The sequence below is a fragment of the Nymphalis io genome, chromosome 25, assembly GCF_905147045.1.
Source record: "Nymphalis io chromosome 25, ilAglIoxx1.1, whole genome shotgun sequence".
Lineage (NCBI taxonomy): Eukaryota > Metazoa > Arthropoda > Insecta > Lepidoptera > Nymphalidae > Nymphalis > Nymphalis io.
Window position 1 is genome coordinate 8,242,753 of NC_065912.1, and position 25,336 is coordinate 8,268,088.

General features: G+C 33.6%; 1 protein-coding gene across 1 annotated transcript in view; it reads right to left on the reverse strand.

The window, feature by feature from the left end:
* Window positions 1–5,438: 5,438 nt before the first annotated feature.
* The window catches only part of LOC126778218 (octopamine receptor beta-3R-like), a 60,509-nt gene continuing 40,611 nt past the window's right edge, over window positions 5,439–25,336 (reverse strand). Inside the window, exons 2-4 of the mRNA XM_050501696.1 lie at window positions 11,115–12,212; window positions 6,022–6,133; window positions 5,439–5,655 (exon numbers count right to left, since the gene is read on the reverse strand). Coding sequence (XP_050357653.1) covers window positions 5,439–5,655; window positions 6,022–6,133; window positions 11,115–11,955 — 1,170 coding nt within the window. The 5' untranslated portion in view covers window positions 11,956–12,212. The remainder of the gene's footprint in view (window positions 5,656–6,021; window positions 6,134–11,114; window positions 12,213–25,336) is intronic.

The following is a 25,336-nucleotide window of genomic DNA, read 5'->3' on the forward strand; positions in this document are numbered from 1 at the left end:
TTATAAGGTTCAGTAATGTTTGTACTCATCTATTTTCAAATACAAGAAACAAGGTACACTGTTATTTCATTGATAAAATCTTAAGATTTCAATGATTTAATGATTTAAATGATTTTACTGGTGGTAGGGCTTTGTGCAAGCTCGTCTGGGTAGGTACCACCCACTCATCAGATATTCTACCGCAAAACAGCAATACTTGATATTGTTTGTGTTCCGGTTTGAAGGGTGAGTGAGCCAGTGTAATTACAGGCAAAAGGGACATAAAATCTTAGTTCCCAAGGTTGGTGGCGCATTGGCTGTAAACGATGGTTGACATTTCTTACAATGCCAATGTCTAAGGGCGTTTGGTGACCACTTACCATCAGGTGGCCCATATGCTCGTCCACCTTCCTATTCTATAAAAAAAAAAAGATATTTATTATTTAAAATACAAAATTTTAAGCTAAAGAATTAGATTTTTTTTTATATATAAATAAGTAATCTTAATTGTTATGTATAATTTGTTTGATTAGATTAAATCAAATAAAACGTTATTATTAAACTGTTAACAGAATTACTGAAGCGAATATTTTTTTTAACTTATAAAAGCACGTGATATCGCATGTTAATCGACAGTTAAACTTCAGTTAACGTCATTTCGGTCACTCGAGTTCCGTGACCGATGGATTAATTGGATTGAACGAACATTTTTCTTTTTATTTCAATTACTTATCTGATATTTTTATGAACGAACGATAAACGCAATTTTGTTCCTGTGAACGAATAGATTGATTCAGACATAATTTTCGAATACGATTTTTTTAATTATAAATAATTAACGATAAATTTCAGCTCTAAGCCGGTGTTAATTTTTACGTTATGTAAAATTATTCTTCAGGTCTTATAAGAGTTTACTTAAATAACATATATTTACTTTTCAATTGTGTATGTGTTAGTATGACACTAAAGTATTACAAATGTGCTTAATAACATTTGATACATATAGAGATAACATATTATTTACCTAAGTAGTACATGCGTTAAGAATTTCTTAATATTTTCACAATTAACGTTTCAACGCGTAAACGCGTATCGACGTCATAACAATTACTTGGCCAGCGTCTAGTATCCTTGAGTGTTAAACGATCTTCTATCTGTTAAAAGATCTACAAAGCCCAACAGATTGATTCTGTTTATGTATATATAAATCAATTATCAACGGTTGAACTGTATTTCAGCTGATGTTCTGAAAGTTGATAACATTATAACTTATCTTAGAATAAAATTTATATGTAAGCCTTCATGATAATAAATATAATATATTGAGGTCAAGTCTATTAATCTTAATCATGATCTTAAACCAACACCAATTATTATTACTATTGTTAAGAAAAATACGATAAATACTGAAATTAATATCAATATTAATTAATGCTCATTACGATAATAAGCATTTTATGCAGTCGTAGTAGCAATGCGCCAATCGGTCAACAATACTTGTATATATCGAAAATTAAAAACAAGCAAATATGTATCATATTTATATACTACATAAAGACCAATCAGCCTTATGAAATGAACACATAGCAGATATCACCGATGAAAATTAATAATCAAATTAATTTGGCCAATGTTGTTCCAAACATTGGTTCAGATTTATGTCCAATATATATTGCTATAATGTTAAAATGTATTATTTCGTTTGGTGAAAAAATGATTATGAAATCTATACTTATAGAATCGTTTATCCTGATTGGTTTATTATCAAAATTACAGAATCAAGAAAGCTGAATTGTAACTTTGTTTCATAATGTAAGCATATGTCAATTCAAGACTTAAGTAGTAACTTAATATGAGTTTTAATCAAAAGTTGGGGCAAGTCACAATATAAAGCTCAAATTACATTTTTCTTTTGTCTTCTGCCCACAACTGTCTTGAGTCTTCATTTTAAACGTCCAAACTAAGTACATTTTTTTTCAATTGGTTAATTAGTATTTCCAAATAATATTTATAAATGATCCGCCGAATCCGAAGAGAGCCTTTAATAAAGCCGCCAAGTCATGCAAGAAAGCAATGCAAAAGTCACGCTTCGATCACATTAGTCGAATAGGGAACAAACTGGCTTCGTACCCCTCGGGTAGCAAAGCGTATTGGTCCCTAGCTAAAGCGGTTGAAGCGAACTTTTGTCGTCCCTCACTGCCTTCCTTTCAGTAGTCTGACGGGAAGCTTGCTCACACCGCTGAAGAGAAAGCAGAACTGTTTGCGTCTCTGTTTGTCTTCACGTCTTGACGCTGGTAGCGCGACACCTCCAGCAACACCTAGCGCCGACACTCATATGAGTGATATACGCATTCGGCAAAAGGAAGTTTGCAAAACACTACGCAGTCTAGACGTGAAAAAGGCAAGCGGACCTGATGGCATTCCAGCAATTGTCCTGAGGAACTGTGCGCCTGAACTGTCTCCTATCCTGACACGTCTGTTTCGCCTCTCTCTTGAGACTGGTCAAGTGCCTAAGTCCTGGAAGCTTGCTAACGTGCAGCCCGTGCCCAAAAAGGGCATTCATGCTGACCCTTCCAATTACAGACCCCTCTCGGTTACGTCCATTTTGTGCAAGACAATGGAACGTATCCTAAATACTAGGCTCTTAACGTACCTGGAAGCCAATGACATTTTCAGTGAGCGACAGTACGGGTTTCGCCGAAACTGGTCCACTGGTGATCTTCTGGTGTACGTCACACACATCTGGAGTGAGGCCATCGAGATACACGGGGAGGCACTTGCTGTTTCTTTGGATATCTCGAAGGCCTTTGATAGGGTCTGGCATGATGGCTTTATCAGCAAGCTTCCTGCATATGGCCTGCCTGCAAGCCTGTGTGCGTGGATTTCAGACTTCCTGAGGAATCGATCGTTACGAGTAGTAGTTGATGGCTACTCGTCGGATCAAATGGCTATAAATGCCGGTATTCCCCAGGGGTCAGTGCTCTCGGCGAGACTATTTCTGCTGCACATTAATGATCTGCTGATGCCCGGTATCTATGGGTACGCAGATGATTGCACAGTTGTCCAACAACAAGTCCAACGCGCGAGCTAGTGAGACCCAAATCCAGGCTCAGAGAGAGGCCATGGTAGAGCGCCTGAGCGTGACCCTTAAGGCAGTGTCCGATTGAGGCGATGCCAATCTGGTCAAGTTCAATGCATCTAAGACGCAGGCGTGTTTGTTTTCCGCTAAAAAGAGGGAATTCCAGCTACCTCCCTTTTTCCGAAATGTATCTGTACCTATAACTAACCATCTTGACCTTCTTGGCATTACTCTCACGTCGACTCTAAATTTCAGTTCTTTTATTGAGCCCAAATACCCGCTCGAAAACTTGGTATCCTCTCCAAAGTGAGACGTTACTTTACTCCAGAACAACTGCTCAACTTATATAAAGCACAAGTGAGGTCATGTATGGAGTACTGCTCTCACCTTTGGGATGGCTCTGCCAAGAACCACCTTCAGGCTCTAGAGATGATTGAGAGGCGTGCCAGAAGGTTGATAGGAGACGACGCATTGGTCGAGTCTAGGCTCCAAAATCTTGAAAATCGACGTGTGGTTGCATCACTCTCGGTCTTGTATCGGATACATTTCGGAGAATGTGCTCAGGAATTACACAAACTGATTCCTCCAGCCCCTTTTTACTATCGAACGGCCAGGCAAACGCGACCACATTGCCATAGGTACACAGTGGAAATTCCCCGCCTACGTACGAAGCGCTTTGAGTCTACATTCATCATTCGCACTGCGAAACTTTGGAATGCTTTGCCTGAGTCCTTATTTCCCGATAGGTACAATGTTGGTGTCTTCAAATCCAGAGTGAACAGGTTTCTTATAGGCAAGCGTGCTACATCTTAGACCGTGTCGATGCTTAACATCAGGCAAGTCAACGGTCAAACGCTGGCCTATTAATAGTAAAAAAAAAAATTGCCTTCGCTTTATAGATAAGAATCCCACATATGAGGAGATGAGGTTTCTGCCCAGTAGTGATACATTTACGCGCTGAATAATAAATATATTTTTTACTTCTGTATTTAGATAATAGCATACAAATGAAAGACAGATTGACAACTCAACGCAGAGTCTAAACTAAGTTTTATAACAACAATATTTAAAAGCAATAGACAACAATGAACACACAAATTACTTTAACAAAATCAAAAGTACCTTAAATGTAAAAACAACAAATATAGTCTTAATTCTAATTTCAAATCCTTACATTATTGCCAATTTATATAATAATACCTATACAATAAATATGACGTTAAATTTATACAGAATTATATTTAATTTATAATAATAACTAACATTTTATACAATCGTATAATAAAATTTCTTAAAAAAACTTTACGAATTGTATAATTGTAAGTATGGCTTGCTGTACACAAAAATTTTGATACACTTGATGTCTAATGAAGATTGGCATTTATGTATGTGTAGATGTTACCGGAAAACTGTTAGGGCCTTTAGTTATTAGTTTTTTTTAACAATTATACCCAGATTGTAAACTATTAAAAAGTTATATAAAATACGACTTATGTTGTCTTTAAATATGACGGACTAATTAGACTATAAATGATGAGGCTATAGGCTATTAAATTTTCCTTATATAATGTTTCTTATACGGTAACCGTACGGAATTTTACGGTAAAATGTAAATAGTTATAGATAAAATATGAAAATGGTATGTGATATACTTCGTCCGATTAATAAAATTAATTCCTTAAGGGGGGTTAAATGGAAAAAGAAAATTTGTACAGAAATTCGTCATATATGTAAGAGATATCTCATCGGACACACGGTTTGTAAGTTATATAAATATTTAATACGTTTTATATTTTAAATAGTAATAAAGTAATATTTTACATAGCTTCTAACGATCAGTAAAATGTATCATAATGTAATCGTATTTTGAATAACCTGCTTTGTTTTTAAGCTAAAACAAACGCTAATAAAATCTATTGAGTGTATAGCAAGCCTTATTTACAGACAAGAATTTTAATATAATAACAAACTATTTACAAGTTAAACATTTAGTTAAGATGACTGACTAATAAAATTATTGCTTTTATGAATATTATATTCATTAATGAATAATTGGTTTTAAACAGATTCCTCATACATTACCTCAGAACAACGGAATGTAATAGAAATGACATACCAAATCAAGATGGCGATTCAAATGACATTATGTTTTAAGGTTATTGTAATTTTGAAAATTCGTTGTGGTTGTATTAAATTTGTTAAACTGGATTTATTTGCTGGACAATATATATTTTTTTAATTTTTATCAATTTATTGATACTACATGACAGTAACGATATTGCATATGACAATTTTTTTTTAATTGTAACAAATAAATAGTCCCCATAGAAATCATTCAAGTTATCTTTATACATTTAAAATTGAGGACTTGTTGTTTCTATCAAACCAATGATGGCGTGCCAGTGTCTTTCCAACAACTGAAACAGCAAGGCAGAGCACACATGAGCGTGTTTTTAAACGCGTCTCGAAAGTCGCGGTTAAAATACGCGTATATTAACGGGTTCAGCGCAGAGTTGAAATAACCAATCCAGAATAAAACTCCAACGACGACTGAAGGTGTATCACACGGTTCGCCGCATACATTTGTTGTGACGTACCTGTGAATAAATTGTTTTATTATATAAGGAAATTAAAAAAATAAAATTGTGTGTCGAGGTAATCACGAGTGTAAGCATGTGAGCTCATGTACCGATTTCACGCACACATTAACACACTTACAAATCTTACACTGACGTCATCTGACACTCGAAATCTCAGTTGGCCCTACCATGTACCAAGTGCCAAGATATTTAAATATCTATCATCATCATTAATAATAATCCAACGACGAATGGATTAACGATTACAAGTAATAATTCAGAGTATGGTATATAAGAAACATTTGACGCATATCAAACTAGTTATCTTTAACTTTACAAAGCATTAGTAATTTTTAAGAAGTTTTAAGTATTCGCTATACTTGCCAAAGAAAAAATGGTAGCCAGCACAATAAGAATGCTCCGACTATAATGCCCAGAGTGCGGGCAGCTTTATGCTCAGCACGCCACGACTTGCCTGCCACCCGTAACGATGCACCTGTTGGGAATAAGTTACGAATATTTAATTTCTTTTAACACCGTGAACTTTTTAAAAGTTACGACTAAGAGTAGATTAAAAAAAAAAAAGTTACATCCATTATAAGATAAAATAATATTAAAATTTCTTATTCAGCTCTTGTATGATTCATTTTTTATCTAAATTAAAACGCACTTTACCAAAAGAATTGATGACTCCCATTGGGAGCCAGTTGAGATGCATTAGGGAGTTGAACACCACTTTCTTGAACTATAAATCAATTGGACACATAATTTTCTAAGATTTATATAAAAAGCATCTTAAGGAAAAAATAAAAAAGAGTTATAATTTATAAGCGATGTATTTAAAGATGGAAGGTAAAAAAGAAATAGAGGAATTTTTGTTTGTCCCACGGTTAAGATTTTGTATACTTTAGATAAAGACAATAGGCCAAAATGGTCTGTTGCATAAAACATATTGAAGATTGTCGGATCTAATCTAGGTAAGTTTTACGGATTTTTAGTATATTTGGGACGCGAAAATGAAATTCTGTCCCAACTGATTAATATTTAACCAACGCCCACTGGAGTAGCGTGGCGGAATAACTAATCTTCTCTAATATAAGAGGAATCCTTGGCCCAGCAGTGGTTTTCACTTGGCATTTATTTCGTTCATTTTTTCCACTTTTTTTAAATAGGTTGGGGGATGGGCCTATGATGGTAAGTGGTCATCATAACCCATGGACATTGGCGCTATAAAAAATATTAACTGCTCCTTATATTGCAAATGCGCTACCTATCCTGGGAATGTTATACCTTTCATTCATCCTTTATACCGGAATAGTAAGTATTGCTGTGTTCCCCAGCCAGACAGGCTTACACAGAGCCCTACCACAAAGTAAAATTAGATGTGAATGACGAGCCGGTTGGCGTGGTTGGTAGATACTTGCCTTTTCACGCCGAAGGTTTTGGGTTCGATTCCCACCTGGGACAGACATTTGTGTGCATGAACATTTCTGTTTGTCCTGAGTCTGGGTGTAATTTTCTATATAAGTATGTATTTACAAAAGAAAAGTAGTATATGTAGTATATCAGTTGTCTGGTTTCCATAGCACAAGCTTTGTACAAGCTTAATTTGGGATCAGATGGCCGTGTGTGAAAAATGTCCCAGGATATTATTATTATTATGTTTTTGGTAAGGTTAAATAATAATATCAATATATTCTGTTACTGTATCTCTATATCAAATGTCAATGCCTGTTGCTTTGAATTTGCTGTGTTGTGTTAAAGAAATGATGAAGTCTATCAGCCACATACTATCGTTTGAATCACGAGATTGTCAATACATATGCAAATTGAAGTACGATGCAGTTTTATGACTCCGTTCAGAGATATACATCCATATTTATAGATTCCGATTTCCGTGTAAATTGTTAAAGTTCAAGGGTCTTTCTAAATTGGTTCGAAATTATCTTGAATTTTTTTTTATAATTTCTTTGTTTAAGTTCCATATGAGTTATATCTGATTGATATGTCAAGATCTTCTGTATCAGATATTTTTATGTAGGGCTAATCTCAAATATTGAATGTATTTAGTTTTTAACATAAATTAAAATACATTTTTTTATATTATGGTTTCTACTCGTATTCCGTATCAAAAATATATTTGAATCAAATATTTTGTAGCATTAAATTCAAATTCACCTGCTGCTGTCGACAGTTGACACTTAGACAATTATAAAATGTAAAGTTGTCTAATGAAAATTCTTCGACATTCTTGACTTTGCGACATTTGTTGTGATATTAGATTGGAAAAACCTTGTCCTTTAAAACTTACAATGTATATTATATTTGAAAATGTTTTGCGTTATCATTAAATATATATACGTTCTCAATCTTAGCAGCTCAAGAAAATCACAAAAGAAGTTACACTTCTAAAACATTTTCTCAAAGGGAATTCATATTTTAGATCACATAAAAATATGCCTAGAAGCGAATTTGGTGGTCCGCTTTCAACTGTAACATTTGGTGTTAGAGTTGAATTTTAGTTGAATGTTATCCTTCAAGAGTAAGGATTGATCAGTCTGAATATTGGTATTCATTTGATCAGATAGAATCAGTTTGACAGTTTCTGCAATCCAAGCGAACCGTAACTTTGTTTTATATGTAATAATATGGTAATACTATTTAACTTGAAAAATATTTTCTTCATCTAAAAGTTCAATTAATTGATTTATTTAAACACTACCGTTTAAAAAGATTAATTAAATACCTGATGAGGGCTTTGTGCGTGCGTTATTATACTGTCAAATATGAATAATTTGTACTGCTATATTTGAAGAAAGAGTGAGCCAGTTTAATTACAGAATATCATATTCGATTCCTTGGTGAATTTATTCATTTATTTATTAACAAGTAAATATTAATATTTATTTTTATTCTTGACACCCATAAGCCTTGTCAATTTGTTTGGGTGCTGCTTGAACTAACAAATATAACTCTACACAAACTAACATATATAATTAAAACACACACACATACATCAAACCTAATGAAAGAAAAACAAAAAAAAACAAAGTAAAATTAAATAATATACAAGTAAGCTTTCATTAAATAAAGCAAAACAAAGCTATTTTAATATAGTACGTATTATGAGCGTACAGAGATACTTACAGTATTAAATATTATTACAAAAGTATTATTCGTTATGATATTGAACCGTTGAGCAAATATTTTTTGAGTTTATACTTAATATTATATTTTGTCAATTTTGCTTTAAAAGCTAATGGAACTACCATTTACTACTATCATTTATTTGTAACTGTAACATCCTGTGAATGTCCCACTGCTGGGCTAAAGGCCTCCTCTCCTCTTTTTAGGGGAAGGTTTGGAGCTTATTCCACCACGCTGCTCCAATGCGGGTTGGTAGAATTCACATGTGGCAGAATTTCAGTGAAATTAGACACATGCAGGTTTCCTCACGATGTCTTCCTTCACCGTAAAGCACGAGATGAATTATAATCACAAATTAAGCACATGAAAATTCAGTGGTGCTGCCCGGGTTTGAACCCACGATCATCGGTTAAGATTCACGCGTTCTTACCACAGGGCCATCCCGGCTTTTGCACATTGACAATATAAGAAGTGGCTTGTACTTGTATCTATATAATAGACGAACGTCCGATACGGTAATTAATTTGCTCCTTGGCTTTCATATAAAATCTCTCTTTTGATACACTATGTTGGCTTACTAATAGTGATATGGTACAGAGGAAGTCCATTTCTGGAGTCAACATACAAAGTTTCCTATTCGCTTATTGATATTTGGTGATGAATCATGTACATTTAATTTGAAATGATTTCATAATGGATTATTCATCTCTCTATTTGAAATCAAGCAGATTTGAGATTGATTTATGACTCTATATATGATGCCGTGCTATACGAATACAGCTCCATTAATTCGCCGCTATCGCTTTGTTTTTGTCTCTTATATCTCCATTTAATCTTTCTATTGGATCATCGTCTGTTATTATACGTGCTGACGCGTCACGGGCTTAGCTCATGAAATAAAACTTCGCAAACATGTTGCTTCAAAAAATCCTCAAGAAAAACGTTTCGGCTCACCCTAGAGTAGAAAGAGTAAGACCTCCGTTATCTTTATCACGTTTATGACTCGCTCATTTATCTGAGTCATTAGTGGTTCTTTTTTGTGTGCCAGTTTTTGAAGTATCCTAAGAGTTTCTTATTTTATCTTCAGTTAAAATATAAGGCGTGAATATTTGTATTTTGCTGATATTTCTCAGTTTAATATAGATAAATCAAATACAAACAATTGAGTTTATCGACTTGAGTAGCAAGTAATAAAATATTATAATTTTTTAGTTTTTTTTTATTACAGTTATTGAAAAATGAGGCAAAGTCCATTTAATATATAAATTAATTTTATATTTAATTGCAATTGCATTCTAATTAATAAAAGAAAATATCATAAACGTGACGAACATACAATTAATTGTCGGAATGTACAAATTTGTATTTCATGAAACAGGCGAGGACCAACGTTTGTAAAATATGTAGAAAAGGGCATAAAATACGAATAGAAATTACATAAATATATCCAATATCGTTTTAATCAAGACATCAACATTTATAGAGATAATAATCAAGTGAGTATACGCCAACAAATATCAAAGGTATTTATCTGATGTTAAAACGTCAGGAATTCATTCTCATCGCAGCTCGATGTTCAACTGCTATCTTTATTTATAATCTTAAATAACTTACTGAATGTGTTTTACAGTCTCTGGTACTTTTCAAATCTGTGTAAATATTTTAAAGGTAAGTTTATTTTAAATCGATTTGAGCCTTTTAATAGACGTCGTGTATTTTTTTTGTACAGTACAGTACAGTAACAGCCTTAATATCCCACTGCTGGGCTAAAGCCTCCTCTCCCATTTTAGGAGAAGTGTTTAGCTTAGATAGATAGAATACACTAATTTCACTTTCTAATTTTATTGAAATTATGCCTTGCCTTGCCTTTATATTGGTTAAGATTCATGCGTTCAAATCACTAGGCCATCTCGGCTCCTTTTACTTTTACTTTTTTTAGATAGTTGCTAATTGTACAGTTATATTGTTTACATCTTTAAAGACGTATCACTTCGTAAGGTTATCTGTTTAGTTGATAATTATAAGTGTTTAGTGATAAATTGGTGTAACTATTATATCAACAATATGACAATAAAATCTTGAAGCGTTTTAGTTTAAGTAAGTATTTTAAATGTGATCTTTGATATCTCCTTTGTAGATTTTAAACTTAAAATAATGTGAGAACGAAAAGTTTTTGGGAAATATATGTATATATGTTTCCATAAGAGTTATTTACATTAAGGCATTGAATATAAATAAAACAATTGCAATTGCTATTGTACAGAATATCATGATCCCCTAGGATGGTGACGAGAATACCTAAGATATGTTTATAAAGATACAGTATTTACCTTGTGAATTTAGTTCAGTTGCTGCTTTTGCTAATTCTCTATTCGCCACGGCTGACGTACAGCTGGCCCTCCATCCAGGGGGTGGCTGTCCACTTGATGATCTCTTGTTGGAACCACCAGAGCAATATCCAGAACTAGCTGTATCACAGCTTATATTCACCGATTTCCTCGGACTGGCTTCCTTACTAGGACAAATATCGCCCAAAGCCATTACAACTTCTCCAAATTCTGTCTCTTCTGGGCCAACTTCCGTAAAGGTGCTGTAGTTTGGACTTATATCCGAAGGTCTTCGGTCAGGATGTAGATAATGAGAATGATGTGCACTGTGTGAGGTATGTTTCATATGAACGGAATTGAGCAAAATATTTGATGAAGTCCTTGTCAACGCTTCTCTTTGCCTAATTGCTTCTCTAAAAATCTTACAATACATTGATATCATGACAACACTTGGTATCCAAAAGGAAACGCTCGATGATATTAGGGCATAGACCATATTAGTTTTGAACATACAGACATCCGGATGCGCTTTTCGTAGTTGGCGATGCTGTTCTGTAGTGTACCATCCCATAAATATAGGAACAAAGCTTATGAATGCTGGCCATAGCCAGACGTTTGCGAGCATGAAGCAGACTGTTCTGTGCGTCATGGTTACTGGATATTCCAAGGGTCGAACGATTGCATAATATCTGTCTACGGATATGCAACACAAGTGTAGGATGGAGGCGCTTGAGAAATACACGTCAAGGGAATTAAAGATATCACAGACAAGTGGCCCAAAGAGCCAAGTATCAGTTAGTTCGGCACTAGCGTTGAAGGTCATTGCGCACAAAGCGACCAGCATATCAGCAACTGCGAGACTGACGACGTAGTAGTTAGTGATGACGCGAAGCTTGCGATGACGGTGGACAGATATGATTACAAGAGCATTCCCAAGGAGTGCCCCAAGTATGATTGTGATAAAGACGAGCCCCTTGAGGATGAGAGAAATCGTGTGCCAGGTTTCGGGCGCGGCAGGCGGCAGCGTTGAGTGGAGCTCATGGAGTAACGCTGGCTCCGTGCCGCGCCCGCGTGCATCTACCTCCCCTCGAAGAGCGCCATCTGTCAACAACACAAAAAATTTGTAACATTGTACTCACCCCACATTTTTTAGAATATAAAAATTTAAACTATAGTATATAAATATTCATATTAAAGAATATCAACATGCCTATGTACCATAGCTTTAATACAATAAACAACGTAATTTATAAAAAAAAAAAACTTAAGTAATATTCTCATAAGTGTAAATAAACATTATACTGACGTCTAAAGTTTCATAAAACGGCAAATAATAAGATACTCACAAAGGAAACTCAAATTTCATGTAGAGCAAGTTTTAATGAGGGTCGCTCGAGAAATGTAGACACTCATCAAAACGGTCTTGGGTTTATGCATAAGAAATGTTATAACGATAAGACATATTCTTAATTTAGTATCATTTTTTTATTTACCCTCCTACTCATTTGTTTCAATCATTAAAAAATAAATGTGTTAGATATCATAATCGGAATCATGATTCGGAGATTAATATTTATTATAATTTACTTAACTTAATTGATATATAATTTAAATTAGACATATTATTATTTATCATTTTAAAAAATATAACGAAGTTATTTCGGATTTCTCTGAACATAAATTTTACACGCAGGTAAATTTAGGTCATGATGTACCAATTTTCTGCAAAAATATATTTTCCATGGAATCGTAGCTTATGTCAGTCCACACGTACATTATAAAGACATTATGCTAAACTCGCTTGAAGCCTATGTTAGGTTTATGGTAATGACATAATTATATTTTGTATAATAATTATATATTGTATATAATGTATAATTTTTCAAGATTTTTTCATTGCTTAAAATATACAGACGCTATAGAGTTGTAGATAAATATATTCGTACACTTTCTAAATGTCATTGTTTGATTCATAACTTAGTTTGAATGAATATATAATATAAAATAGCTTTTTTTTATAAATAATTGCAAGATTTTTATATAAAATATAACATTATACAATGAAGTAAAGTATAATTTTTAAAAATATTTTGCCAAATTATTTTTATACTATGTAAAACTTTTCTGGTCCTTCGAGCCCGATTTGCATATTTTTTCACCGACAACACTAAGTTACCCAAGCGCAAACCGTTAGTGAATTGGTTACTTTTACAACTTATTTCTATTATATTTTACCTACAATGCTTCCAAAAAGCTCACTATTCGACCGCAAAGCTTTCAACAACTTTGAGAGCTTTTAATCCTGATAAAGTGCTGCGAGTTTTTAGTCCGGAGTTTTACTTATTTTACGCCACTAGTCAAGTTTTAGATACGGAAGCAAAAATATAAACTGTTATACCTAAACGTGAATATTTTTAGGAGTTTCTTCTTTTAATTGTAATGAAAAAATATTTTAAATTAAATAAAGTTTAGAGATGGAATGTTAAATTTAGTATTAGTGTACCATTTCGGTTACTAGGGCAAGTGGCAGTCTGTGTAACGCCTTTCATAGTCGCGGAGTAAGTATTCACTCGAATATACATACATTAGAATTATAATAGAACAATTTTCTCGGTAAAATTTTAACAAATACAAAATAACACAGCCATTGCGACTGACATATATATATGTCAGTACTGAAATTGTAAGTCAATAAAATCGTATATTAATAAAACTGATATAAACAAATAATAATAGATATGTTAATTTTAAATTATACGATTTTTTTTTTTTTTTACGAAATATTAATATTAAATTTATTCATTATATACTATTTACTGGTGGTAGGGCTTTGTGCAAGCTCGTCTGGGTAGCTACCACCCACTCATCAGATTGCTACCGCAAAACAGCAATACTTGATATTGTTGTGTTCCGGTTTGAAGGGTGAGTGAGCCAGTGTAATTACAGGTACAAGGGACATAAAATCTTAGTTCCCAAGGTTGGTGGCGCATTGGGTATAAGCGATGGTTGACATTTCTTACAATGCCAATGTCTAAGGGCGTTTGGTGACCACTTACCATCAGGTGGCCCATATGTTCGTCCACCTTCCCATTCTATAAAAAAATAAAATAACGCAAGCCGTTATTGACAATACCAATTAACAAGGCACGTTGCTAATATTTTGCCAAACGTATGCCTGGAACGTATTGTGCATGTTATTAAATTCGTTCATGATTCATTACACGAAGTATTCCTTTGTCTATCTGTAACAGAATGTATTCAATAACAACCTGTAAATCAAAACCTGCTCAGCTAAAAGCGCTTGAGGAAAAAGGCTTATCTACCATACTATTGAATGCACAGCAGGTATACTCTGTCTTTTTGTGTTTTTACTTTTTGATAGATAGCATTTGGAGTCGGATGGATTTGTAAATGCGACAACGTGATGATTATGATCACTTAGTGTTAATTGGTATGTAGTATTGATTATCAATTTTTGCTATTGAATTATTTTTTTCTTTATTTTGTTGGCGAGTTATTGCTTTATGTTTATTAATATGAAATACAAAACAATATAAATTGAAAGCTTTGTTAATATTAAATTAAATTTTGCAGGTTTTTATAGGAACAAATAGCGTATCGTATAAAATATAGTATCCCTTGATTTTTCATATCAAATGTGTGGTAGTGTATATACATTAATATGCTTGGTATACTACATTGCGTCTCGTACCCAAATTAAAGAAAGGAGATAGTAGGATAAGGCGTATGGACCTCAGGACACAATCCCACAAACAGTCTGTAGAACATTAACAAACAGGAAGTTGAACGTCTATGCGCCAAGTTTATAGTTATATAACTAAAAATATTTTTACCTATTAACCAAGTAGTTCGGCGTTGAATTAAGTTAATCAAAAGGGTCATTTTGTAAGTGGCTGCAATAATGATAATGTCGTAATCCTGACCTATTTCGGCCTCGTTGGAAATTCTCAAGGAATCTCAGAGCATATGATATGTTATTGTTAAATCATATAATACGTATGTGCATAGAATGGATGTATCATTATTAACTCACTCTCAAAATTAATTAGAATAACAAATTAACTCAACCAGAAAAGTTCACGGAGGGAATATGCTACGCCGACTTTAAACTTTCAAAGTGCTATTGAAAATTTCGTGAAATATCTAATTTTTTTATAAGCCTTATAATAATTTAGCCACTATATTATTGAAGCAGTTTATTGCAATTATTATATAAACACTGAGGCTAAAGCTGCATATAAAGCTTGGTGTAAAGAAAATCTGCTCGGGCTTCTATAATGAATAGTAATTTTTCTCATGACATTTTAACTTTCCAACTTCTTGATAATACTTGGAATCGATTACATGCCTTGAATTAATAATCATCTACATAACTAACCAAAGCTATGTCGGCTTATATAACACAATTTATTACCATAAAAAAATAATGACTTTATAACACTTCAGTTGAGTATTGATTGAAATTCACGGCTTCTAATTAGGGCAATTCCAATTATGAAACTTGTACATTGGTACAATGTTATATAATGAAAAACAACTTCGAATGTACGGAATACGTGTGATTTATTATTATTTCTGTAATAAAACGTAACGTCAGCAAACCAACGTCTGTAATACAAGTTTTATATAAATCAATATGGAAAAAGTATTTTACGTTTTTTGAATATCGAATGGGAATCTGATAGTTTTCGATCCCTATTATCGTTTATAGGGATGCTATCGGATTGATTGGCGTAAAAATTGGGTACATTATATTTGTATTGAAGAATCCATTTTTTCCAGCTTGTATTATGTTATCAAAACCTATGAATATGACAGTTTTGTGGTGTTCTTTTCTTTATAACCCATCAAGTAGAATGTTTTCTAAAAATGTTACTGTATTATTTTGATACAGTTCTTTAGAAAAATAAGCTCACTTTGGTTACTTCAATTTGGTTTATTACCAATAATAACGGTAATTCGGGCTTTGTGCAAGGTTTCGTTAGAGCGTCACGGTAGCATGCGCAAGCGATACCGCGGTGCTTCTCGTTAAGACGGAAAGGGTACCGCTGGTTTTTAGTAGGTATTTCGATGTTCGGGGCACACTCCGCGCCTTGGACACCGGCAAGCTCCACAAACCCCCCCCCCCCCCAATGATCACGTGGGAGAAACGCGTAATGCGTTAAAAAAAGGGCTTTGTGCTAGGTCATTTGGGTAGGTACCACCCACTCATCAGATATTCTACCTCAAAACAGCAGTACTTGGTATTATTGTGTTCCGGTTTGAGTGAGCCATTGTAATTACAGTCACAAGGGACATAACTTCTTCGTTACCAAGATTGGTAGCGCACAGGTGATGTAAGCGATGGTTTACATTTCTTACAAAGCCAATATCTATGGGCGTTGGTGATCACCTAACTATACAATAAAAAAGAAAAAAATAACTGAATTGTTTAACTGAAATTTAAAGTAAGCTACAATAAAATGAGTACGGCGAATATAATAGACCGTACTACTTTTATAGTATAAAAAAAAATTGTTGTTTCGTATTTTTGGGTTCCATTCTATTGTATGGTCAATGATCTTAGTATTGCGTTCTACGGCTTCTTTAAATTTAAAATAAAATTAAAATTTTTTTTAATAATTTATTTCTAATTGACTGAAAACTGTAGCATAAATTTGTTAGTAAAAACTTCTTAATTGTGGTGTTTGTCTGTGTGTCTTTTTAGTAAGTAAGTAGGTAACAGCCTGTAAATGTCCCATTGCTGGGCTAAAGTCTCCTCTCCCTTTTTGAGGAGAAGATTTGGAGCTTATTCCACTACGCTGCTCCAATGCGGGTTGGTGGAATACACATGTGGCAGAATTTCGATGAAATTAGACACATGCAGGTTTCCTCACGATGTTTTCCTTCACCGAAAAGCACGAGATGAATTATAAACAGAAATTAAGCAAATTAAAATTCAGAGGTGCTTGCCCGGGTTTAAACCCACGTTCATCGGTTAAGATTCACGCGTTCTTACCACTGGGCCATCTCGACTTATCTTTTTAATTGGTTTTAATTTTCACTGTAAATAGTATATCGCTTCAATATAAAATAAACAAATCAATTCCATCCGAATTAATATGGAAGATAATGTATTTCCTTGACGAAAAAACTGACAAAATCCATCTAGACTTAAAACTTAAAAATAAAAACTAATCAATACGAAGCATCAGTCATCAACATCATGACGTGTATTCGCTCAACTACCCACCTAAAATAATATCAACAGTAAGTTCCACGTATTAAAACAATGGTTTGTAAAATGTATTGTTAATACCACGGAAAACTTCTTTTGTTTCGTTAAAACATTTAAGTAATTTGTACCAACATAAATTCATTGATGAATGGATACACGTTTAATTGGTATAATTGTAAAGTTACCGAATAACAATTATATTAAATCGCTTTACATTTAGAATTTACCGATTAAACTAAATTACTCACGAATTTTCTTTTATTATAATGCTTTAAAGCGTAATAATTAAATACAATATGAAATTGTTTTATCTTTAATTACTACAATAATAATAATCGCATTAATAACATAAATATGAAATTTTGTGTGTGTGTTGTGAATTATCTCATTTAAAATATGACATAATGAATATATTTTGGCCTTTTTCTGGGTAACAGCATTTTCGATTAGGGCACGGGTGAAGCCGCGGGGCAAGCGCTAGTTATTAATTTAAGTACTCAAGTATTTAATATATAGCTTTATCTATAAATGTTTAAGAGAGTGATTAGTTAAATAATACTCTGTATTTTTCATGAATGTCAAGTAAATAGACATAAAGAGAGAAATCTGTATTAAACAAAGCACTCACTGAAACATTTTTATTAATTAGTAGCTTAAAAAGGTTGCATTCAAATATGACAGAGTAGCAATATTTAAAGCTCAAATAAAGCCTGCAGCTATAATTTCCTTAAGAATTAATTTTAAATATATTATTATAAATTTAGTCCCACAAATTCATTAAATATATATTGACTCAAACCGTATGTACATCGTCTGTTACAATTGTTTGAAACGGCGTAGCGCTGTTACGAATATTGTAGCAGTGAATAGCTACGAATTAACGTAGCGCTACGCTATTGAATAACTATTAAATACATCTATTTTAACAGAACTTCAAATAGTCCAAAATTAGTTTTGTTAGTTCACTTGTATCGATATTTTAAGTTGGGTTGAAATTTATTTGTCTATTAGATTAGGTTTAAACTTTTTTATTGTGTATTTGCTGATTATTCTTTGTTACTGGTTGTTGTGGAGGTAACATACATGTAATATGTTAGAGATGTTTTTGTGGACTTCGTTAGCACCACTGAATTTTCATGTGTTCAATTTGTGTTTTGATGCATCTCGCGCTGCATGTGTCACATATTGTGTGTATATCCACCAATGGACGTTAGAGCAGCGTGATGTTGTAAGCTCAAAACCACCTAAAAAAGGAGAGGAGGCCAGTAGTGGAACATTTTCTAACTGTTACTTTTTTTTTGACGAGCCGGTTCGTGTGGTTGGTGGATGCTTGCCTTTCACGTCGAAGGTTTTGGGTTCGGTTCCCACCCAGGACAGATATTTGTGTGTATGTCTGTTTGTCCTGAGTCTGGGTGTAATTATCTATATAAGTATGTATATACAATATAAAAATAGTATATGTAGTATATCAGTTGTCTGGTTTCCATAGTAAAAGCTCTGTACAAGCTTTATTTCAGATTGCCGTGTGTGAAAATGTTTCAGTATGTTACTATTATTATTATACTCCCGTGCCTCGGACAGAAAAGCAGTTGGTCCTGCATCTAAACTATTTCCGGTCGAGTCAGGTTTGCCACTCCATCGAATTATTTTTGCATTTGTGTTTGCGCATACACTCTTATACGTTGGCCATTTTCCCTTGAGATTAGCGGCAATAAGTCACAAGGACACTTTTATAGCAAACTTAGCAGATTTTCCAAAGACTTTGGATTTAATATATATATATATATATATATATATATACGTATTTTTTATTCGTGTCCGTGCGAAATTTTTTGTGTATGATAAAGCAAAACCAATACAAGGCTTGAATGTTCTTAGAGGCTACGTCTATGTAATAATATCTACAGACACGTCTTTACATCATAACATAATAATTCATATAATAGAATACATGTAATAGAAAATCTATAGAATATCGGCATAGATCTTTACTCTCAAGGAGGACGTTTAGAGTTTATGCCATCACGTTGCACCAACACAAGTTGGTGGATCGTGATGGCTAGTGGATGAGTGGATAGTTTATTTTTTGTATGTTATTTGTGCGCAATAAAGAAATCAATATTATTGTTATTGATTTCAACAACAGATTTCCTCCAGTATATGAAATTTTTGATGATGATTTTTGTTTATCGAAATCATCAAGTAAATATTTCTATTAATAATAAGATTTCTACATGACTGATCTTATTAATAACGATTTAAATGTATTTGTATTTTATAATTTATAAATTTTGCAATGTTTTAAAATATTCAGTATATTTTAAAACATTGCAAAATTTAATATAAAATTTTAAAAATTATTGATTGCATAGTATATGTATATTGCATATTATATATAACAATGTCATCCAGACCGATTTTGGTCACTGCGGCCAATCTCAAGAGAGATTAGCCAACTACGCAGGAGATATTATATTGCACAAGTGTGTGTGCAAACACAGGTGCACTCTCTATTCTCTTACTCTCATAATCCGATGGGACGCCAATCCGACACGACCGGAAAGAGTTCAGGCGCAGGACCACACACACACTTCCAACTACCAGACTCTGGGCTGCTACTCAGAATTTTTTCACAGAAAAACCCAATAACTTTTATTGGCCTGACCTGGTCTACTGACTTGAATCTCCAGGTCTACGGCCTTTTATCAAGCCACTAGACTAGATAGGTTTTATATTTTTTAATAAAAGTTTTTCCACTATTACCCCAAAGTCCAAGTGCTTGAACTACAAACGGAACAAAGGCATAATTTGGAATATGAGACGAATATTTGCACCGTTTGTTCGATTCAGCTTTTTCCGCGGTGGCTCCGGCCTTTAATATTGTTTTTCTGACATGAGATGGGGCCAATACCGCGAATATATCCGATAACTTTGGATATACGTATATTGTGCTTATCTAGAGAGCTCGAAGTTTCCAATATCTAATATAGATGATTTAATTACATTAAAATGTTATGAAGATGTTGTCAATAATTAGTTATAATTTATACTCAAGTTTCTAGTAATAATCGAATTAATAAGCTGGTAACATTGCTAAGAAGATTGAAAATTAGTCTCTCAAAGATTGAAACATTATAGATTGAAAGATATTACAATATATTTTGGAATAGATCAACCTTTATCAAGATCATATAATAGAAGTTCAATGACCCTGAACTTGTTTTCTATAATTAATGACCTTCAGATTGTTTGATCACCGCTTAAGATTATTTGAGTACTACATGATACTAAATGCACAATATATATACTTCTATACTTTATATAATATTATACTGTTATATATAACATTCAGCCGAGGATATTCCGGTATATAACTATGCAGGATAGTATATCGAATTTGAATACTAAACTTTTAGTTGGTGGTAGGGCTTTGTGCAAGCCTGTCTATGTAGGAACCCATTCATTATAAATTCTCCCGCCAAGCAGCAATGCTTAGTATTGTTGTATTCTGGTTTATAGTAACAGCCTGTAAATGTCCCACTGCTGGGCTAAGGCCTCCTCTCCCTATTTGAGGAGAAGGTTTGGAGCTTATTCCACCACGCTGCTCCAATGCGGGTTGGTGGAATACACATGTGGCAGAATTTCGATGAAATTAGACACATGCAGGTTTCCTCACGATGTTTTCCTTCACCGAAAAGCACGAGATGAATTATAAACAGAAATTAAGCACATGAAAATTCAGAGGTGCTTGCCCGGGTTTGAACCCACGTTCATCGGTTAAGATTCACGCGTTCTTACCACTGGGCCATCTCGACTACTTGTTATTGCGGTATAGTCATATTCGCATCGCAGAATGGCTTTAGGTATTACATGCATTTTTCATGACTTTCTTTTGATGTAGTTCAATAGCGAATAGGCTTGCATTTAAAATACTTTGTAGGTTATATAACTTGTATAGTTTTTGTTTTATTTATAATTGGTGGTAGAGCTTTGTGCAAGCTCGTCTGGGTAGGTACCACCCACTCATCAGATATTCTACCGCAAAACAGCAGTAATTGGTATTGAATATGATTCTGGTTTGAAGGGTGAGTGAATCATTGTAATTATAGACACAATTGACGTCTTTGATGGGAACCTTGGGAAGGTTTGTGGTGGCTTGTCGATGTACAAGATGGCTAATATTTCTTACAATGCCAATATCCATTGTCGGTGGTTACCACTTAATGTCAGATAATATAATAAAAAAACCTATTTGTTTTCAGTATCGTTTAACGGCTCGGCGTTTCATGGACTTAGAAAGGCTGTTTTATAAAAAAAAAAAAACTAAATGTAACAACATGATCGAAAATGAATACTTTATTAGGTTAGTCAGTAATAAATGAATAAAGAAACGAATTTCCGAATACACCTGAATCGCTTAATTCAATAATTTCCAGCAAATTAATTATTTTATAACTTTTATCACAATGCCTCGTTATGCAAAATATCTCTGGCTGGCGACCATGGCACAGTGCCAAGTGCGAGCTAGTGACCTTCCGCTTCCAAATCAATATGTTACATGTATATCGTTGCGTTTAAAATCGATTTGATTCTAGTGGCAGATTTGATTGCAAAATATGTATAAAACACGTTTACTGATTACAATATGTTAATAATTTTTATGTATTTAAGGCTATATCAAAGCTATTATATACTAATTCTTTTATATAATCTATTTATTCTCTATTTCACAATTCACTGTGATGTTGTAAGGAAAGAACTTCAATTTTTTAATTAATATAGGCGAGTTACTTTTTCTTAAACGTAGTCTTGAGCATTTTTGAATTATTTAAAACAAAAAATGATATAAGTTAAAGTACAATCAAGTTAATATATGTAATAGAAATATGGGCATGACATCAAAAGGTTTGGAATAAGAATGAGAAAAACATGATTTAAATTTTGAATATCTCACATAAGAAATATAATGTAGAAGATATAGGAGGAGCCATAGAAATTATGAAAATCTAATAAAATGCTTATTTCGTAGTAGTTGGCTTTGTGCAAGTCCAACTGATAGAGACCGTTTGGGCTCTACCAGACGAGCTTGCACAATGTTCTACTACCAATAAAATATTTCTTACTGTTGCAATGTGTATGGGCAGAGGTAATCACTTACCATCAGGTGGCTCATTGAAAATGAAAAAGGAGCTCTTTTAGCGCTTCATATATAAATGTCTGTGTATAGTAGCGAGCCATATTAACTCTTGAAATTTGTTAATAACCTCGTTTTGAAATTCATCATGTTCGCATTTACGAAAACACAAAGCTTGAAGCATTTTGAAGATGTTCAAGTTTTGAAATGTGTTCTTTGGAAATGTCAAGATAATATCGCAGTCATCTGAGTGTCAAAATTTACGCATCGGATGAAAATTAAACGTGAAGGAAAGAAAATATTTTACGTTTAATACTAACAATAAGTATATGCAAGAAAAATATTACATATATAGATAACATTTGATCCAATATCATACCTAAATTAGTAACTAAAATTTAAATATGATATTCTTTTAATTAATCAATTTTATACATAATATAATTTAACTAATTTGAGGTAGTTAAATTATACGTTTATTATTTTTAAAGTCTTATTATTATTCTTTATTTAATATTTTAATGAAATTCAACTATTGATTGCCAAAATCTATTGTCCGCTTTACATTCGTGAAACCATCAGCACTTGGTAGATGGTTTTTCGGCTTCGGCGGTTTCCGGTCTATGTCGGCTTTAGTCCCGCAACAAAGGGTTCACGCTGCGTTAAATTGTTTTACTCTTAAACGAAACGGTGAACGTTGCGAGTACAGAGGACCATATGTTCCTCGTAGAGACCGCGCATCGCCCTAAAGTTCGCGGCTGCAATTCATAGGCGAGTGTAGATCCGGCTTATGTTGACAGGAGTTAGTAGTTAATGGTTTATAAATCCACTAACAACACTTAAGTATCATCAAATCAACCGCTTAATGAGCGATCTAATTTATAATAAATTAATTTTCCGCTGCTTCACCTGCATCTGCTTTCAGGGGGGAGGGGTAGTTTTTATATACCCTATCTTGTTTTCTGTATAACGTGTATACTAAATTTAATGATGTTCAGTTTTGTAGTTAAACCTTTTTACAGTAACAAGCAAACAAAGAAATAAGCAAACTTACTTTCACATTTATAATTTTTTTTATAGAATAGGAAGGCGTACGAGCATATGGGCCACCTGATGGTAAGTGGTCACCAACGCCCTTAGAAATGTTAACCATCGCTTACATTGCCAATGCGCCACCAACCTTGGGAACTAAGATGTTATGCCCTTGTGCCTGTAATTACACTGGGTCACTCACCCTTCAAACCGGAACGCAACAATACCAATTACTGCTGTTTTGCGGTAGAATATCTGATGAGTGGAAGGTACCCAGACGAGCTTGCACAAAGCTCTACCACCAATTATAAATAAAACAAAAACAATACAAGTTATATAACCTACAAAGTATTTTAAATGCAAGCCTATTCGCTATTGAACTACATCAAAAGAAAGTCATGAAAAATGCATGTAATACCTAAAGCCATTCTGCGATGCGAATATGACTGTACCGCAATAACAAGTAGTCTGAATCGCAAAATTAAAACTTGTATTTTTATGTTTTAACTAGCTGCTCGTCCCGACTTGGCTCTTCCATTTCCAACTCTTAAAGTTGAAATTTCCAAACATCCTTAATTATGTTCTCCTGGCCGATTTAGTCTAGTTCACCTGCATGTGTCTAATTTCACTGAAATTCTGCCACATGTGAATTCTACCAACCCGCATTGGAGCAGCGTGGTGGAATAAGCTCCAAACCTTCTCCTCAAAAAGAGGAGAGGAGGCTTTTAGCCCAGCAGTGGGACATTCACAGGCTGTTACGGACGACCGATTTAGGTTTCATATTATTAGGTTTATTTTACACAAGTGTGTGCGCAACTGGTGCACTCTCTAATAAGATACTCTTACAATCCGATGGGATGATAATCAGACACGACCATAAGATTTCAGGCGTACAAACGGCTTACCATGTTTTAGAAATATTTCATAGCAGATGCTTAAATTCTAAAATAAACCTATGATCCAAAATTAAGCAGTGATAAGCGATTTTATAAGTAAAAAGGGAGTAAAGGAACTTTTCTTTATTCCCTTTCTTGACTCCCGATCGACCGGCCGTACACTCCCTGGGGATAAGATTACTAGTAAAGCCTGGTATCAAGATATTACTAATTATAGTTTTTCCTCTATCTCTCTCTTATTAGCTATCATCTATGTACAAAGTAGAAGCGACATAAGCCCAACTGATAAGTATTATAATAGCAATTTTCGCAAGCAAGGCTGTTCGTACCAATAACCTACTAAGCCATTCCCGAGATATAAATTTCTATACATAAGCCTCAGAATAGCTTAGACCGGGACATTAAAATTGTTTAAGTGGGATTCCCATTAATCTTTAAAGCGGGTTCACAGTGCTTAAAATTATTTGACCAGCCATAATTATAAAACAAGATTATTAAAATAACATTGTACCTATATAAATATATTTACAAACCTTAAAAAAATCTTTTTAATTACATATATTTTTAAATTACCTTTGGTAAAGGACACTAATCCACCACCTTATTTCACTAATAAAATTTGTTCGTATCAAAAGCGATATAAATACCCAGCGCTTATGCAGAGCGCTAAAGCAATAGACAATTAATACGCTTACAATTAATCGACATTTTCTTGGAATTTGAAAAATAGTTATTATTCAACAAGTGTGAGATATTAAGAACCATATAATGCATATTATGTGTTAGATGAAACTGTTTTTCGATCAAAAATATCATTGAACTGGAAACTTGTTCAGAAGTATTTTAAAAAAAAAAAACCATGTGATCTTATTGCTATGAGCGTGTCATGTAGAAGATTCGCGCGGTCCTTGTACAGAGAAACAAC